Source organism: Elephantulus edwardii, unplaced genomic scaffold (genome assembly GCF_000299155.1).
Source record: "Elephantulus edwardii isolate Elephantulus edwardi_28Jun2011 unplaced genomic scaffold, EleEdw1.0 scaffold00026, whole genome shotgun sequence".
In the NCBI taxonomy this organism is placed as follows: domain Eukaryota; kingdom Metazoa; phylum Chordata; class Mammalia; order Macroscelidea; family Macroscelididae; genus Elephantulus; species Elephantulus edwardii.
The window spans coordinates 17,273,932-17,294,203 of NW_006399776.1; the positions used below are offsets into that span (position 1 = coordinate 17,273,932).

General features: G+C 39.5%; 1 protein-coding gene across 1 annotated transcript in view; it reads right to left on the reverse strand.

Annotated features, from left to right (window-relative positions):
• EMC7 (ER membrane protein complex subunit 7) overlaps positions 1-3,631 on the reverse strand; it is a 26,068-nt gene extending 22,437 nt beyond the window's left edge. The window contains exon 1 of the mRNA XM_006883058.1: positions 3,300-3,631. Coding sequence (XP_006883120.1) covers positions 3,300-3,532 — 233 coding nt within the window. The 5' untranslated portion in view covers positions 3,533-3,631. The remainder of the gene's footprint in view (positions 1-3,299) is intronic.
• Between the last annotated feature and the right edge of the window lie 16,641 nt (positions 3,632-20,272).

Genomic DNA, 20,272 nt, shown 5'->3' on the forward strand with positions numbered 1-20,272 from the left:
CTCCCAAAAAAAACCCCAAAATTAATCACAAAAAATCCCAGAAGATGCTATTAGGCCTTTGAAGATTAATAACAAACTATTCTGGTTTTTTTAGTGTTTTCCTAAAACTTTTCATAGCAAAAAGTTTTAAAAAACTTAAGAGTATACTGTATGTGTATAGATACACAAACATGACCACAATTAATAAATCAGATTTCTAAGTAAAAAAATTAAAAACTAGGAAATTTTATTGAATGGCTCCTCTCTGTCATATTAGGTCACTATGAGTTGGAATCTACTCAACACACACACAACAAAAACCATCCAAGAGCCCAATGACAGAAAACAGAAGACTGTTTAAATGAATTATGATACACAGCTATGATTGCAGTAAGGGAACTCTTCCACTACCCAATTCCCCAGATTACTTCCAATACACAAATATCTGTATCAACTACATGCTATTTATTTTAAAACAGCTGTAGGAAAAATTATCACCATCATTCTAATCCAACAAGATTGCTACTATAAACATCATACTAATTTAACAACTAACCATTCTGCATACAAATAGAACATGAAATGGTACCAAAAACTGTTTATAACAGAAATAGCAAGTTACATAGCACATATTGGATTTTACTATTAAAAATGCTTTTTTAAAAAAGGTACAATAAATGTTAAGGATTGTTAACTCTACTTTCAGGTTTACATTTTCATTAGTAAAACATTCTACCACACCAGCAGTTCCATAAGTCCATTTTAACTCATGGCAAACCAGTGTGTGTCAAAGTAGAACGGGACTCCTACACCTTTCAATAAAGAGTTTGAGTGGACAAGTGTGTTACATGTTTTGAGGCTAACCTAAAGATCTATTAATCTGAATGTACCAGCTACTTGGAAGATGATGGGCAGTCTCCTCCTATAAAGATATATATACAGCCTCAAAAACTTGGAAGAGTTGATTTAAGCAGTGGATTTCCTAAAATCAGGCTTTCAGTGGCTGATTTTTCAGAAGCAGAGTCACCAGGCTTTTCTTCCAAGGTACCTTTAAGTAAACTTAAAACTTCAACATTTTGATGAGTCCATTTAACAATCTGTACCACCCAGAAACTGTGAATAAATGGACCACTAATATATTAAAGAACTGTATATTGCAAAAGAAAGAGCCAATTGTCAAGTATGGATGCTTTTTCTTGCATAATTAACTTTTAAAAACTAAAGTATTATTGCTCTTTTCACCTTGGGTGCCTTGGAGTAGACTAAAACTCAGTTATCCTATGAACAACAGACCAAAACCTTGCTCTATCTTACACCATCCTCATGACCTGTCAGTATCAGGCCTATATTTACAGTATGTGTCAATCCATCTCATTGAGGTGAAGGTCTTCCTCAGTGGACCCTTCACTTTCCCAAGCATGATGTCTTCTTCCAAGAACTGATACCGCCTGACAACCAGTGAAATGAAGTTTCACTCTCCTTGCCTCTAAGGAGCACCCTGGATCACTTCCTCCAAGACAGAATTGTTTGTTCTTTTTGTATAGTCAACCATGTTTGCCACAATTCAAAAGTATCAGTCTCTCTTCAAGCTTTCTTAGTTACGGTCCAACTTTTAGATGTGTATGCAGCAACTGACAGTAACATGAGATGGGTCAAGAGCATTTAAGTCTTTAAACTCATATTCTTGTTCTTTTTTTAGCACTTTAAAAACATCCTTAACAGCACATTTGCCCAATGTAACACATCTTGTGATTTTTTGACTGCTGCTCTCATGAAAGTTAATTGTGAATTCAAGTAAAACTGAATCACTGACAACTTCAGTCTTTTCTTCAACTATCATAATGTCATCTATCAGTCCAGTGGTAAGGATTTTTGTCTTCTTGATGTTGAGATGTAATCCGTACTAAAGGATGTTGTCTTTGAACTTCAACAGTAAGTACTTCATGCTTTCTGTCAAGTTGTTATGCGCATAATACAGCTTGTTGAACAATATTCCTCCAATCCTGCCATATTCTTCTTGCAATAGTCCAACTTCTCAAATGATTTGTTCAGCATACAGCTTGAATACAACTATGATGCAAACCTTTCCTGATTTTAGACTGTGCAGTGTTCTTGGTATATGCATAGGTTTCCCTTGAGCATAATTAAACGTTCCAGAATTTCCATTCTTTTCAATATTATCCATAATTTGTTTTGATCTGCACAGTCAAGTGCCGTCATATAGTTAATAAAACACAAGTAAATTTCTTTCTTGCCTTCCCCCAAGATCCACCTGACGTCAGCAATCATAACCTTTGTTGATGAAAAGCATCAATAATTAAGACAGGCTTAAAAAAATGCCTTAACACCAGATCATTGATAACAGGTAACATTAAAATGGTGGTTGCCAATTTATTGACATTGTTCATTAATTATAACTGAAATTCTCACTCAAGGGCATCTGGATGGCCTTAACATCTTTCAAAACAGATTTGGCATCAAATATCCACATAAGTTATGTAGTTTTCAGATATCGCTTGTTGGTAGGCATCCTTCATCTTTCAGCTTCAAGTTTCACTTTTCATGCATTAATGGAAATATGTAAAGCATCATACTTGTGCCTACACATTCAAGAAGCAGGCTGCTCCAAAACGTGAGAGCTACTAAATTCAACACAGCTTTCCATGTAGGGTGACACCTCATTTCTACCAAAAGCTGAAGGACAGCAGGAAAGCAATGTATAGAAACCAGACTCGCATAAATGTCAGTCCTAATGTTGTAAATTCTCAAGGCATCCGGGTGTTAAAAAGAACATCGATCCCACCCCAAGCCAAAAGAAAAAAAAAAGAAAAAAAGCGGTGCTTTGATTAGGGACTTCAGGGTCCATTAATTTTAGAAGCATTAGCTTCTCAGTTTGTGTCATCACTAGAAGCCCTTTGGGCTTTGAGAATTCCCACTTGCTTAACATCTCTCTACACAACCAAGCTACCAGAGGACTAAAATGAATGGAAAAATAGGTCAGGTAATTAGATGCAAAGAGTAAGAGGGTCCGCCTGTCCTCAGATTCAGAAGCAGTCTTTCCCATAAAGGGGCATAATGAGGTTTTAAAAACCTCCACAGCTCTGGCCCTAGGGCAAGTACCTGCCACTCTCATTGCGGAGGTACGGAGTCGTGAGGGGAAAGTGTCCCACTGTCTCCTAAGGGCTCTGGGCATAAACCGCTAGCGGCGTCCTCATTAACCTCCGACAGAGACATCGTCCCGTCCTGACACTTAGCTCCCAGGGGGAATCGCCCTCCAGCCTCCTTCCTAATAGCTTTCCCGAGGCCCTCAGGATGCTCACTTAAGGAAGCCGACGTGCTCTTCTCCATCTACGAGCACTCGGGCCGCCGAGATCCAGTCCTGGGGCTTTACTCCTGGAACCACTGCACGCCCCTCAATCTTGAAGCGGTCTCCGACACCGGCTGCACTTCCGCCTGGTCCCTCCGCAGCAGTCCCAGGTGCCTCTGAGCTCTGGACATCCCCTGACAGCAGCAACAGAAGGACGTAAAAACAACCCCATAGAGCAGCCGCCATGACAGCAGCTCTCAGCGGTCAGACCGGCAGCTCCGGAAGCCCTTCCCGTTTCCGAGGAGCCGCCGCAGCGGCAGCCGCCGTCGGCCTCATGTCGTCATCACTGCGCGTCCGATTCTGACCGGAACTGCTGGGTTCTTACTAGAGCGAAGGAATCTTACGCAGTAGGTTTAGGAGGCGGAAGTAAGGTATGGAATTCCTCAGGCTCGGGCTGGGAAGGTCGGCTGGGGAGCCCTTCTGGTGCTGCTGAGAGCATCTTCCCAGTGGTGAAAGTGATAAAATGTGTGCTCCTGGGGCTGTTTCGGAAGTCAAGAACGTCACCAGAGTGAAGTAGAAATGTTCAGTCTGAGAAGGGCAAGGAGCTGAAGTGTCTGTCTGCAAGGGAGACTTCGGTTTGGGGAATGATAGGTCCAGAGAGTTTTTTAAATGTCATGCTTCCTCGGGTGGCACTAGATGAGTAGATAAAAGACATTGCAGAATATAGAATACCTCGGTTTTTAGTATGCATTTAAAGGAAATACTGTATGACAGAAACTGCCTGGAAAAAATACATCAATTATTAGCTGGTGAAAAGTTAGCTGTCTTAACACTACAATATTTATACTGATTATATTTCACTTGGAGGCTAACAACATTAGGGGCTGAAGATAGGGCTGTGATTGTTAATTTTGAGGACTAGAGCTAAGATTTTAGAAATAATCTCCTTCGTGGGAGTGGCGTGCCCAAAGTCTTTGTTTGCCTGTAGACATTGTCTTCTCTACGGCAAACGCTATTGAAGATGATAGGTTTTGCCCGGAGCATTCACGGAGTTAGCCTCCGTGAAAAGGATAAAAGAAACTGAAAAAAAAAGAATTCGGGAGTCGAGGATTTCAAGCCCCTTGCAGGCGCTGGGAACGCAATGTCAAAGCTATTCTATCCTCTCGCAGGTCATCAACAGCTGGACTTTAGGAGTACTTTTCTATGATCTTCTGAAGATGGTTGTTTCTTCACACTTGCCCATCCTAAGAAACATGGAGAACAAAACAAAGATTGTTTGTTTGTTTGTTTGTTATATAAATCTTGTAATTGTTGAAGAAATATGATCCAGGTTCAGGAGGCACACAAGTAATTACCTGATTAATAAATTTTTCTGTATGTATATGAGTAAAAATTTATTTTTCTCTTTTAAACTTGTTTTAAATTTTGTACTGGCAACATACTCGAAAGTGAGAAAGTAAAAGGACTTTGGAAGCAAAATGTAACACTGTTCATCAATATGTTACTGTACCTCTATTCTAATAGTCTGTATTAATCTGTTAGAAAGAACAAAAGCAGGTGATGGCTTTAACAAAGTAAATTTACTCTCTTAAATTTAGGAGGCTTCAAGTCCAATACAGCATTCCAGCTCGAAGAGAAGACCTGCTGTAGTTTTGTCCTTTTTGTTTTAGCTTCTCTATATTAAAAAGCAACTTTCAGACACATTCATATGAGTCTTTTCTTTCTTTCCTGCCTTTTGCTTCTTCATTTATGATGTCCTTGATGTCATACCACTACCCATCTGGTCTTTGGTCATTAGTGTTCAATATGTTAAATCTGTTCTTGACATGGTCTCCAAATCCCGATGGAATATACTCAATGTTGTATTTTGGCTCTTGTCATTTTCTTCAGCTGCACCTTCAACTTGCATATGAGCATTATTGGTCTCTTTTGCAGTTCACCCCTAGCCTTGCTGTGACTGATGGTATTGAACTTTTCTGTCTTCTCTTTTCACAAACCTAGTTTAATTGATTCCTGTGTATTCCCTTTTGTGAGGTCCATGTGTACGGATACCAGTTTGGGAGTTTCCCCCAAATACTTCCAATGACTAATTCATGACAGATAAAAACCTTACAATTCTGATTTTAAAATTCAAGACTCTGCCTTGAAAGAAGCTGGTTTCAATCCAAATGAGGACAGGATTAGGCATTTCTTTAAGCCATTATAAGGAGATAGGGTGCCCTGCTACCTGCCACTCTTTAAACCATAAATAACTGTCACTACTAAGATATGAAATAATTTCTCTAAAATAAAGCAAAATGTACTGCATAAAAATAACTTCATTCCACGTTTTCTGATTTTGTCTCAAGCATTCTTGATGACTTTAGTATCTTACACATACGTTCAGTTTAACTAATGGATAATCAGTATTGGTTTTTATTCCAAGGAGGAGGTGAGAAGTTTACTTTCTTTGTGAGGCCAGGGGTGAAAGAGGACCAACAAGTGAACAGCAACTGTGGTCTCTGTATCTCCATTTCCACCTTTCTTTTCCTTCCCATATGTCATTTTGACCCTAATACCAAAGTATCCAATGATTTGAACCCTTTCAATGCTAGGCTGATAAGTCCACTGGTATTAATTGGGAAAAAAGAAGCATAATTAATGTTTTTAGGTAGGGCAAAGTTTGTTATATTTGCTGTTTTCTAGACAGACCCTAAAAACAGCACAGGTGTTTTTTGTTTTTTTTTTACTCCAAAGTATAAAAGAGTTATTTCATACTGTAACCCTTGGATCAGAGAAACTATAATGATAATCATATAGTTGAGGAATTTTTTGTGGGGCTTGCTCTGTTTGCCAAGCTGGATATACTTACTACTTTTCCAAATTGCCGTGCTTTGTGTCCTAGGAAGTAAAACCTCTAAGGATGCAGAATTCCTTACCTTCTGACTTCAGTGTTCAGCCAGTGGGTGGTGTCAGTAAATTATCTTTTTTAGTCACTCCTTTTTCTTGCTTCCTGCCAAGATTCTGACCCACACAAATGTCAGGCCAACCTACTTACTTCATTACCGGAAATAGTATAAAGGGATTCTTCGCCTTCCTTTTTTGCTGCCTGCCACTTGTCTTCTTCCTAACATGGCCACAAGAGGGTGAACCAGGATAGGGCCAGAGAGAAAACTTGGTATTTACATTATGAATTTTTGTAAATGTGGATTCATACCAACAGAGGATAACTCTGGGTTTTATTAGTATTTATTTGCTTTTGAAAGAATCTCTCTAATTTTTTAGTTAAATTTTTATATTAATAAAAATCTATTTGCAAGAATTTATGGAAGAAGCTAAAAATAAATAATTTACATTTAATTGTTAAAATTTAAACCTACCAAAAGAGTAGTAGTCATCCACTCCTAGAGTTTCCATAATCATTTTCAGTGGGTGTGCTGGTGACATGTTTGGTAGTTTCTGTTTTAGGATTCTCTCAGGCCCTGGTGTCTTCCAAGCTATTCTTTATACATTGCCTATTTGTTTTAAGAAGTTATAAAGTATGACTAGGAAGCGTAATTAAACAGAAATTTAAAAACTTATTTTTATGTTTAAATCTGCTGCTATTTAAAAAAATAGAGTAACATCAGCAGAATTCTTTGGGAATTACAGCCAATCTAATCTGCTAAATTGCCTATTGTCAGTGAGTCAATTCCAGGTCATAGTGACCTTATAGGATAAAGCAGGGCTGGCTGTAGGATTCCCAAAGCTGTATCTCATGGAAGCTGACTTCCACATCCTTCTCCCTCAGAGTGGCTGCTGGTTCTAACTATTGACCTCGGTTAGTAGCCGAGCCCCACAAGGACTCCTTACTTCCCAAATACTTAGATGCTTTAAATGAGCATGCCTTTTACATTTCAAATCTCATTTCCTTCAAGTAGATTAGCTAATCTCCCACAAGTAAACTGAAGCCATTTCCCTTAATATTTAAAAATGTCTGTCATCAGTTAAGGATTTCTGGTGGCTTAGTACCAGATTTTTTTCTGATTTTAAACCACGTAGTATTCCTTTGCTCTGTTTTGATAACAAGAATGGCTTAAAAACAAGAAAGGTGTGCATCAGCGCTGTAGCCATTCTCTGTTCGCATTCACTCTATGCTGAGCTAATAATTTAAGAAGCTAGATGTTATGAAGAGGAATGTGGCATCAAGACTGAAGGAACACATCAACAACCTGTGTTATACAGATGACACATCCTTGCTTACTGAAAGTGAGGAGGACTTACTTGCTGCAGAAGGTCAAGGATTCCAACCTTCAATATGGATTATATGTCAACATGAAGAAAACAAAAATCCTCACCACTGTGCCAATGGCAACATCATTATAGATGGAGATATGGTTAAAACTGTCAACAACTTCATCTTGCTTGAATCCAAAATCAACACCCTTGGTACCAAGCAGTCAGGAGATAAGAAGATGCATACCATTGGGAAAGTCTGTCAAGAAGCCAGGGAAAAGCTGTCTCTCTACATAGAACTTGTGGAGGAATGTCTTTGTTCCCTTCAGTGTCTGTAGGGCTGGTGTTACCTGGAGACCTCCAAGAATCTTGACCATTCTCATGATACCAAGGTGCTTCCTTGCACAGGGGCCTGAGTCCATAAAGATACCACTCCTGCCAATTAATTCTTAATGATATTAAGTCTTCCCCAAACTCTGCTCCATATCCTCCCCTTTTATCTCTAGGATAACTCTCCACATATCTGTTTAGGGTTGTGATGGGAGTGGGGAGTGTTGCATTAGACTCTTAACCTTTCCTATAAATATTTGGTTTATCAGATCATGGGGATCATAACTCCACTTTAATGTATCATTAAATATATGCATATGGGGGACAGAACTCATGGCATGACTTCTTCCTCAAGGCAAGACTTAAATTTTCTGATATGTAGATTAATATATTCTAGGGTATTGTGGGGCAATGATGTCAGTTTGAGGACTAAGGTGGGCCTGATTCAGGCCATGGACTTTTAAGTCACTTGCTATGCATCTGAGAGCTTGACAGTAAATAAGGATGGCAGTAAAAGAATTGATGCTTTTGAACAATGGTGTTGGAGAAAAGCACGGAATATTTTATGAACTGGCAAAAGAACAGAGATGTCTTAGAGAAGGTTCAACCAGAGTGTTCCTTAGAGGCAAAGATGATGAAGCTTCCTCTCACATGTTTTAGGTATATTTCTGGGAGAAGTTATTCCTTAGATAGGGACATCATAATTGGAAAGGTGGAGGGACGGTGAAGGAGAGGAAAACCCTCAACCGGGTGGATTTACACAGTGACTGCAACAGTGAGCTCAAGTGTGTCACAGACAGTGAGGATGGCACAGGAGAGGACAGGGATCTGTTCATAAGGTTGCTATCAGTTGTGCTCAACTTTACAGCACCTAACAACAAGAAGACTAGTTTTAATTACCGATTCATGATTGTTTTATTTATTCTTATTTTGAAAGAAAACATTTTTGAGAGCCCATAAAATTATCATGGGCTGCAAGCCACAGCCCTACTGGATAATCTGGGCTTGCTTTACAGAAAACTGTAATTTAGGAGTCCATGCAAAAGGCTGGCAGGCATACAGTAGTTGGCGGGGTGTCAAGTTCTCACAATTAATAAGCAGAGGCAGATTATTAGAATTCCTGCGATTTTCAAACTGGATGCTGTCTGAAACACTACATATCAGCAGTGCTGTGAGTTGGTTACAGTTACTTGTTGCTGCAATTCTTTAAACCACTGTTGTGTGCTTTATTTAGTCTAGATAGTTTTAATTATAGGAAGTTTGTGATACAAAGTGACATATTTTTGGCTATAAATTTCAAAACTCCAGACTTCAAGACATGTGTTATTTTAGTTCAATAGGAATCATTATTCCCTTAATGCTAAAGCAGACATGTACATAATTTTCCTCACTGTGGTTAACTTCCAGTTTGCAGAGCCTGTCTATAAATTCATCAAACGTTCATGAAATAAGTGCAAGGAACCGATATATATTCCTTTCTGTATTTTCTTTTTATGACTGAGAATCAATTTGAATGTCCAATATTTCCTCAATGAAGGCAGGAGGCAAGAGAGATTGAGATGCTAAGGAGGTGGTGGCTTTAGCCATCTTCAGTATTTATTTCCAAACAGTTAGACCCATGATTTTGCTTATTTGTGCTTTAGTTGTGTTACGGATTAAACTAGGCCTCTCAAGAAGATAAATCGTAAACTGTGTGCCAGTAGTTATAACCCATATTGGAAAGGGTTGGGGTTTTATGCTAATGAAGAGTAATTAGTATAATGTATATTTTGCAATATAAAAAATAAATAAATAAGTCAGCCAGCAATCAGAGACAGGTGATAAAAGGACAAACCAGGAGCTCTGGTGGCCCAGGGGCAAGAGACTGTGCTGCGATCTGCAATCTCTTGGGGGCGCACATTTGGAGTGCACCAGATGCTCCACTGGAGAGGAAGGAGCAGTCCTTCCTGTGCAAGTCAGATCTGACACGAAAGTACGCAACAAGAGAAAACAGTGTGAAAAAAAAAGACAACCAATGAAGGCTGTCCAGAAACAGAAGCTCAAGGAGATTCAGGGCCTCCTCCCAAGCAGACTAAGAGAGAAAGCTTTTCCCAAGGGCCACCACACTGAATTTGAACATCTCGTCTCCTGGGAGTAAATGTGTCTGTTAAATCCATCTATCTGTGGCTATTTCTCTTATGCTACCCTATATAATTCAGACTATCTGATCCATAGGCCATAGCATCAAGAGCAAATGTGTGGAAGAGATAGTAACCATCTTGGTTTGCAGTTTGCTAATACCGTTAACCTGTTAAGTGAAAGTTTCAGCTTCTATGCAAGTGGCAATCTGGTGAAGGAAGGATAAAAAGAGTAACTGTTAGCAAAGATCAAAGGAATCTTACAATTTTATTATGGGGGGGGGGAGAATTATTGCCTTGGAACCCAGGCTTTAGACTTAGACACATCTGGGTCAAATGGCTCTACCATTTTACAAGCTGTGTGACCTATCTTGGTCTCTTTTCCTTTTATGTAGAATGTAGATATTAATAGGACCTTCGACTATGAATTGTGACAATTATATTGTTCTGGTCTTTTACTGGTCAAATATATTTACAATTTCCCTAATTCTGAAGCTTTACTTGTTATCTTTTCCTTGGCATGCTCTTCTGTTTCTGCTCATTGCATGGTTGACTCCTCCTCTACTAGCGTACAGTCTAAATGATCCCTCAAAAAGTGATCGCTGGCCTTTCAGTAGCTATCTCCTGTTATTCTTGATCACAGCGTGTGGGTCTAATCTTCGTCACACACTTCACACTTCATCTTGATTTGAGAAAATCTGAAAACTTTTCATCAGGGAAAAGAACTGGAAAACTCTGGAGGTGGGTTTGGGGAGGATAGAGATAAGAGAGAGCAGTGACAATATTGTGTGAGATAGTGAGGCTGAGGGTAGGGTGGGGAGAAAGACCATTAATAAGTTTTGCCTGTGTATTAGGAAATTCACCTTTGACATACTTTTTAAAAAGTTTAACACAAAGTTCTGAATTTTTATATTTCACTTTTTTGTGTTGGTTTTCCTTAAAGATAGACTACATATAGGTCATGCTCCTGGCCTATAGAGAGCTCCGGTGGCTAGTTGTGAAGAAGCTGCACTGTTAGACTGAAGGGACGCAGTTCAAATACACCAGCTTCTCCATAGGAGAAGGATGAGCTTTCTCCTCCAGTGCGATTCACTGCCTCTGAAAACCTGCTGGAAGGTCAGCTATGGGTCAGTTCTGACTCATCTGCTACACACCATTGTGAGATAACAGATTGTTACCTCATCTACCAACAGCCAAACTTTACTTTGGTGACATATTGTTACCTCATCTACCAACAGCTAAACTTTACTTTGGTGACATGCGTATCTAAATTTACAATTTTCAACAACTCTACTCTCTAGCTTTCTTTCTAAAGTGTAAAATAGATAAAGACAGAGTCATGCCTGTTTTGTTTACCCTTTGGCTATTAATGCTACTGCAACAAATGTCATAAGTGGCTGGCTTTAAAGAAGAGAAATTTGTTTTCTCACAATTTAGGAGACTAGAAGTCTGAAGAAGAGCCTGTACTTTCAACCAAAGTGGGCCCTCAGCTGGACAGTCTCCTCCTGTAAGATTTATAGCCCCAGAAACTGATGGAGGATCCCAATGACTCTTCCCCAACTCATCAGCAGTGAGTGTACCAGTGAGCGAGAATTCTTAGATCAGGCACCAGCTCTCAGCGAAGACCCATGTTTCTTGCAGTATTCCTCTGTTCCTTGGCAATCTTCTCAAAAATATTTTAAATGTAACGGTGATTTGGTTTTGGTATAATTTTGCTTGCCTAATTTCTTTAAGAGTATGTTTTCTCACTGCTCTTGTTTCATTTTCACAATACATCAAGACCATACATACATCATACATCATTTCTTACCATACATCAGGACTCTTTGCTGGTTAGTACATATCATTAATTTGGAAAACATCAGAAAGACTTGTCTTGCTGGTGGCCGAATGGCAAGAATCTGCACTGAAGGCTGCTCCACAGGAGAAGTCTCCTCCCATGCAATTAACTGCCTCTGAAAACCTGCTGGAGGGTCTGCTGTGGGTTAGTTCTCACTCTAGTACACAACAACAACAATGATTTATAATGGGAAAGTACATAAAGAAAGGGCCTTTTTTCTTTGAGCTCTCATAGTCTACTGGTAAGAAGCTGTGCTGCAATACCAAACACAGTTTGATTCTACCAACTGCTTTACTGGAAGAAAGATAGACAGTCCTTCCATGCAATTTACAGCCTCTGAAAACCCACTGGAGGGACAGTTATGTGTTGATTTCCCACTCCACAGCACAGAACAACAATGATATTTATTAGTGATTTCCAAATTACTATATGTGCTATCCACCAACGTGTGAGTTTTGATGCCCACCCAAAGGTAAATGATTGCAATTCACTACCTACTATGCACTGAAAAGGCTGAAAAGGTATGGAGATAGGATACAACCCTGGCATACACCTTTCCCAATTTTGAACCTCGCAGTGTTTCCTTGTGTGTTCTGACGACTGCCTCCTGGTCCAAGTATAAGTTTCACATTAGCACAATCAACTGTTCTTGATTCCTGTTCTTCTCAGAGTCAGCCGCAGTTTGTTATGATCCACACAGTCAAACACCTTTGCATAATCAATGAGACATAGATAGACATTCTTCTGGCACTCCCTGATTTCAGCCAAGATCCATATCACATTAACTACAATATATCTAGTACCACAACCCTATCTAAACCCAGCCTGCACTCCTGTTAGTTCTATTTTAACGTGCTGTTCCAGTCTTTTTTTGGATAATCTTCAGCAGAATCTTCCTTGCATGTGTTATTAATGATATTGTTCTATAATTTCCACACTCTGTGGGGTCACCTTTCTTTGGAATGGGAACAAATATAGATCTCTTCCAGTCAGTTTGCCAAGTGGCTGTCCTCCAGATGTCTTGGCACAACTTGGTGGTAGCGTCTGTTAGCTGAAATATGTCAATTAATATACCATCAATTCCTGGTGCCTTATGTTTAGCCAATTCTTTCAAAGCAGTTTGAACTTCTTTCATCACCACAGGCTCATGCTCATATGTTGTTTCATTAAATTCTTCTGTGTCAGCCAATTCCTTTTGGTATAATGACTCTGTATACTCTGTCCATCTTCTTTCAATACTTGCAGGATCATTCAATATTCTGCCCAAAGCATCCTTAAGTATTGCAACTCGAGGCTTGAGTTTCTTCTTCAGTTCCTATCTCCATTCCTTTTCAGTCTTTATGCAGAACAGATTATCCGGGAGGCTGAGCTCTATGAGGAGAAATGTGGCATCAGGATTGGAGGAAGACTCATCAATCATCTGCATTATGCAGATGACACAACCTTGCTTGCTGAAACTGAAGGCGACCTGAAGTACTTGCTGTGGAAGGTCAAGGACTGCAGTTTTCAGTATGGATTGAGGCTCAATATCAAGAAAACAAAGAAAAAAAATGATGGATAGTGAAGAGATTGAGATTGTTCACAATTTTAGTTTGCTTGGCTCCACAGTCAACACTCTTGGCACCAGCAGCCAGGAAATTAAAAGATGTATTGTGATGGGAAAGTCTGCAGTTAGAGACCTCTCTAAAGTGCTGAAGAGCAACAATGTCAGTCTGGAGACTAAGGTGCACCTGATATATGCCATGGTCTTTGCAATCGTTTGTTATGCATCAGAGAACTGTACAATGACTTGGCATAACTGAAGGAAAATCGATGCCTTTGAGCTGTGGTGCTGGAGAAGAGTGTTGAATATACTGTGGACTGCTAGGAGAACAAACAATTTGTCCTGGAGAGGGTGAAGTCAGGCTGCTCCCTGAAGGCAAGGATTCTGAAGCTTCATCTGACATACTTTGGGCATGTTGCAAGGAGGGACCCGTCCTCGAAGAGGAACATCATGCTTGGGAGGGTGGAGGGACAGTTCAGGAGAGGATGATCCTCGATGAGATGGATTGATTCAGTGACTGGGGTAATGGGGGTAGGTGTGTCAGATACAGTGAGATTGGCACAGGATAGGCAGGGTTTAGGACTGTTGTACGTAGGGTCACTGTGAGTCTCAAGTGACTCGACAACACATGACAACAACTATGCATAGAAAACATCGGGGGTTGGGGGAAATTAAGAAGAGAGGGGATAAACTATGTACACTGCATGGACACAGATGATGGAGAGAACTGTTTAAAAGGAATATATGATTAGGTAGTATTTGCATGACAAGAGTCTAGAATAAGAGTTGCATAGTAAGTAACTCATTGTATAACAATGAAAGACTATTTTTCCCCCCTTTTTTCAAAGAGAAAAGCAAACTGGAAGGGAGGAGTGGACAAGGAGGAAAATATGCAACAATGAATAAATGGAGAAAAATAAATATTAAAAAATTTTGAAAAGATGGCTTGTCTCCTCCTATGCTGTTTCCAGCCTCTGAGCTGCAAAGTCAGCTATGAGTCAGTTCTGACTAAAGGCAATGAGGAAGAGGGTATTACTGTCTAGAATACTCTGAAACAATTATACCAATGGCAAACCTATGTACAAAGAAGCTGTGTCTAAACAGAGCAAGTGAACACTGCACGGTTTAAAGTCAAGAATGGTTTATGGCATGGTTTTATCCTTTCTCCATTCCTATTCAATCTGTAGGCTAAGCAAATTATTTGAGAACATGGACTCTGTGAAGAAGAATGTGGCGTCAGGTTTGCTGGAACACTAATCAACAACCTGCATTATACAGATGACACAACCTTGCTTGCTAGAAAGAAATAAGGAAGATTTGGAACATTTACTGCAGAAAATCAAAGATTACAGCCTTAAGTATAGATTATATTTCAACATCAGGAAAACAAAAATCCTCAGCACTTGGACAACAGGCAACATCATGATAGGTATAGATAAGACTGAGGTTTCTTTTTTACTTGGATCCACAGTCAAGTCCTATGGAAACAGCAGTCAGGAAATAAAAAGATGGCTTTCATAGGGGGAAATGGCAATCAAAGAACTCTCCAAAGTTCTAAAGAGCAAGGATACCAGTGTAAAGACCAAGGTGTGCCTAGTCCAAGTCATGGTCTTTTCAGTTGCTTCCTATGCATCTGAAAGTTGGACAAGAAATAAGGAAGACTGAAGATGAGTCAATGCTTTTTCATTGTGATGCTGGAGAAATATACTGAATCACTCATTTACTTGTAAAAGAACAAACAAGTCAATCTTGGAAGAAGTTACAATCAGGGTGCTCCTTAAAGGTAAACATAGTGACATTTCATCTCACTTTGGGCACATTTTCAGGAAGAAACCAGTCCTTAGAAATGTCATGGTGGAAAAGGTAGAGGTTTGGCAGAAGAGAGGAAGACCCTCAACAAGACGGATTGACAGTGACTCTAACAATGGATTTGAATATGACAGAGATTGTGAGGATGGTGCAGGACAGGGCAAGGTTCAAACATGTTTGTTCATAGGGTGGATTTAAGTTCTAATTAACTCAATGGCATCTAACGATCAGGAACAACAAACAACTCTCTTAACTCGGACTCCAACCAACCCTCTAGTTGCTGTAGACTTAGTTCCAACTCATGGTAAACCCATGTGTATCAATGCCATACGTTTTCAAGGATGTGACCTTTGTAAGCAAATTGCCAGGATTGTCTTCTGAGCTGCCTCTGAGTGGGTTCAGACTGCTAACTTCCAAGCAGTTGAGCACAGAAACTTTTGTTTGACTTATATTATTTTGTAACGTGAAGTCGATTCTGACTCAATAATCTTCTATGGCAAAGTACAACTTCCACATAAGGTTTCCTAGGCTGTAATCCTGTGAGCAGATCAGCAGGTCTTTTCTCCCATGGAGAGCTTCAAGCAAGTTTGAGTAGCTGACAGTTAGCTTAGCAACTGAGTACTACTTGTGTCATTTGGGGTGTCCCTTATACCATGCCTGTGATATTCATATAAAAGGAATCTTGGAACACTTAACAAAATATAGCTCATATTCTTTTTTTTCCTGACATTTACGTCTTTTATTTCAGTACTTCCTAACAAATCTCTCTCATTACAAGAATTTATAAATAAACATGAATCATTTATTTTGTTTAAATCCTAGCTATACACATCTGTATCTGCTCTATATATGCATCTGTACAGAAAATAGCTGACAGATGACCTGCTCACATTCAGTAATGAGGTGTACTGTGTATTTGCAGAAAACAGTTTTTTCTTTGGCAAAAGTTTCCACTAACATATATAAGGAATTCCAATAAGGTAATTAGAACTAGGACCAGTGCAGGGAAGTGCTCAAGGAAATAGGGCTGACTTTAAGAAGGAGGCTTTCTAAATTAGACAGAAGACACTGTTCCCAGGAGGTGACAGGACTAGGCCACTTAGCCACTGGGTGGAGATGCTGGAAAAGAGAATTCCAGTGGCTGGCTGTGATGGCTTTAATTTTAGGATTTTGTGGTTGTTTGGAATCTGAACAGTTGTTGTTTAAAACAGCTTGAGATGGTATTAATAGTGGTAAAGGAAAAACAAGCATCATTGCTCAGATGCCACATGATGAAAACTAACACAAAACCGAGGGCAAGCTACTATAATTAGTACACATTTTTCAACAAAAAGATGATATTTCAATCAGTTCCATTAGGATAGATCATACCACATATGTTTCTGCTAATCTACAATCATGGTATAAATTTAGACAGAAAAAATATTCCAAATATATGAGTTTTAATTTAGCCATTCCCAAGCTTCCTATGAAGCTGAGTAACTCTACAACCCAAGAATTATCATTCCTAAAATAAATCTACTACTACTTACAGGCCTGTGATTCTCAAGCTTCTGCATTCATCAGAATCACCTGTGAAGCTTATTAAACATCAGATGCCTGGCCCATGGAGATTCTGACTCAGTGGGTCTGGGTGGGGCCACCGAAATGCACGTGCTTACAAACTCCCCAGGTGATTTGGATATGTCTCAAGGTCTAAGCTATTAATATGTCTCATGTGAAAAACATTTGTATTAAATAAATAGCCTGAAGAAGCTCCTAGACAACAAAGTCTAACATAAATGCTTCTTAGCTGACTATTAACCATTAACAACCTTGCAGAAGAAATTATGATATCCATCTATCTGAGGATACTTTCAGAGGATACTCTCTCTGACTCAACACTTAAAACCGTGTAGGAGTGAAGAGAACATGGCTAAGTTCTGGGGTCAAGCTGAGGTTGGAGACTTGGTTGTGCCAATTATTGACAATGGGGCCTTGGCAAGTTGCTTCACCTTGCTGAGAGTGCAGAAAAACAGGAATTAGAGTTTCCCATAGAAGTACTGGGGAAAGTAACTGAGATCATGTAAATGAAGCATTCACTGCAGCTTCAGGGAACTGTAGTGGCCTAGTCTGCAGAGCTGTGCTGCTAACCCAAAGGCCAGGTTTCATAAATTGCCAATCCTTTGTTTAGCAGCCTGCAGTGTCACCACCAGAGGAAACTACTATTATGCCTACTAATCACAAGATTTATTTCAGCATGTCTTTGCTGTGATTAATGCAAGATTATAAATAAGATCAATTTAACTGAGTTCTCTGTGACTGTATATTACTTTCAGAGGAGGATACAGCATGTATACATGTCCATTATGTTATATTACAATCAAATATTTTATCTAGGGTTTTGAACTCCCTGATGATAATTTTCATTTCCACTCCAGATATACTGAACCAGAAGCTATATTTACCAAGCTATCCTGTCAGAATAAACTGGAAATTTTGTTAGAATGAAGATTACAATTCAGTCTACTGGAGGTAGACACGCAGCTTCTGAGCAGAGAATTCAACTGGAATGAACCTGTTTAAAGGCCTGTTTTATCTACTTTAAAGTAATTTAGTTGCATCTGTACCACTTAATAAAAAAAATAAACTACCCTATCATCACATAAAAATATTTGACATTTAATTTTACTTAGATCAACAATTAACACTCATTGTAGCACTAGTCAAGAAATCAAAAGAAAATCTTGGGAATTAGAATCAGTTGAGTTAGAATGAAATCATTGGAAAATTCTGATGTAAAGGACTTCTCCAGGAGACATAGCCTAATGTCTCACCTTGGTCCCCTAGGTTTTCTTTTGCAAATACTTCCTCTAGTAAATCTCTTTTTGCTTGCATATGGAAGAAAAAAAGGGACCTTTCCAAAGTGTTCTAGAGCCATGATGTCAGTTTAAAGACTAAGGGGCATCAGATGCACGCATCAGGATTTTCACTAACTTCCTATGCATCTTGAAAGGCTCAAATCTGTTGCTCATAGGATTGCAATGAATCACAGTTAACGTAATAGTACCTAACAACAAACAACAACATAATCACATAGATAATTTCCCCTAAAAATCTAGTCATTCAAAGGCCACTTGTATCATATTCTAGGCCACACAGCAAACTACTATGGAAAGCAAAATCGTGGAAAATTATTTAAAGAATCTTAACTGTACATTCAATAAATCCCAAACCAAATCCACTTCCTTTGAGTGTGTTCCCACTCATAGCAATCCTTCGTCATGTTTCTAGGGTTATAAATCTTTAGAGGATGATCTGGTGGGTCCGAACCACCAACATTTCATTTAGCAGCCAACTACATAACCCACTACACCAGGCTCATTAGGTGTCTAATAGAGCAATGCAACCCAATAATCCCAAGTTTATAAAAAAACAGCTTTCTATATGAGGAGGACCTGAAGTCTTTGTAGTCTTCAATATGGATTGAAGCTCAACATCAACAAGACAAAGATTCTCATCACTGGGCCAACTGGCAGCACCGTGATAGATGGAGAAGAGATTGAGGTTGTTAATTACAGTTTGCTTGGCTCCACAATCAACACTCTTGGCACCAGCAGTCAGGAAATCAAAAGACTAATTGCTCTGAGAAAATCTGCCATCAGGGACCTCTCCAGAGTACTCAGAAGCAATGATGTCAGGCTAGAGACTAAGGTGCACTTGATCCAGGCTATGTTCTTTGCAATTACTTGTTACGTGTCAGAAAGCTGGACAATTGCTAAGAGTGACAGAAGAATCGATGCCTTCGAATTGTGGTGCTAGAGAAGAGTCTTGACCACACCATGGACTGCCAAGAGAACAAATAGGTCTGTCTTAGAGAGGGTGAAACCAAGTTTCTCCTTGGAAGCTAGGAATCTGAAGCTCCATCTCACATACTTTGGGCACGTGACCAGGAGAGACTGATTCTTGAAGAACATCATGCTCGGAAGGGTGGGGGGACAGCACAGGAGAGGAAGACCCCAGATGAGATGGATTGATACAGTAACTAGGGAAATGGGCGTAGATGTGTTGGAGTCAGTCAGACTGGCACAGGACAGGGCAGGCTTTTGAGCTGTTGGACACAGAGTCATTATGAGTCACAGGAAATTGGACATCACATAGCAACAACAACATATGACAACAATCTGAAACAAAAGATGAATTGCAAAGTGTACTGTTGGAGGGGAAAGGCAGGGGTAGGGAGGAAAATGTGCAACAACGAATCAATGAAAACCCAACCTCTCTGTCAACCCTCATTAAAATCACAATTTAAAAATATTTTTTTAATTATATCTTTCATTTTTTTCCTATAGGAGCAACTTCTCGTTTCTCAAATATTTATGATTCCACGTGAGTTGAGCTGACAAATGAAGGTAGAACATCCAGAAGCTGACAGTGAAATCTCTGAATAGAGTGCTGACAGTACTTGCTGAGCTCCCTACTCTCATGTTTCTCTGTGGACTGGGCAGAGAAACAAACAGTGGAGGCAACAGACTTCATGCCCCGTCTACCAATAGAGACCCTGATGGACTAACTGCTGGGACTACTCTGGATTATATCATAATTACCAGCCATTATTTATCCAACAGTGAAATTCAAAGGTATACTGAAACTGTTACCTTTAGTGAGCAAGCACCTATCATTAATTTTGCAACAAAATATGCAGTCTTAACAATGAATGATCCACATGAAAGGTTGCAAATCCCAATGGCAGTAACAGAGGGTTTACAGACTTACTCATTGACAGCACGGCGGGGTCTTGTTACAGCAGTCCTATCACTGCGCCCATCTCATGCTAGAAAAACAGGTGCTAGGTGGTGACTACAGTCAAGGATAGATGACTGATAAGCACAGGCATCTGTTTCTGGACGGAATACTATGATTTAGTCATAAACACCCAGTAGCTCTGTTCCTTTGTTTATATAGCTATTCTAGGAATTTGTATTGGATACTTAGGATGCACAGAGCTTGGAGCTAGCACTGTTGTTATTGTTATGTGTCATCGAGTCGCTTGCGACTCATAGTGACCCTATGTACAAGGGGCCTAAACGCCGTTCTATATCCTGTGCCAACTTCGCCTTCTCAAATGCACTCATTCCCATCACTCCAGTCACAGAATCAATCCATCTCATCGA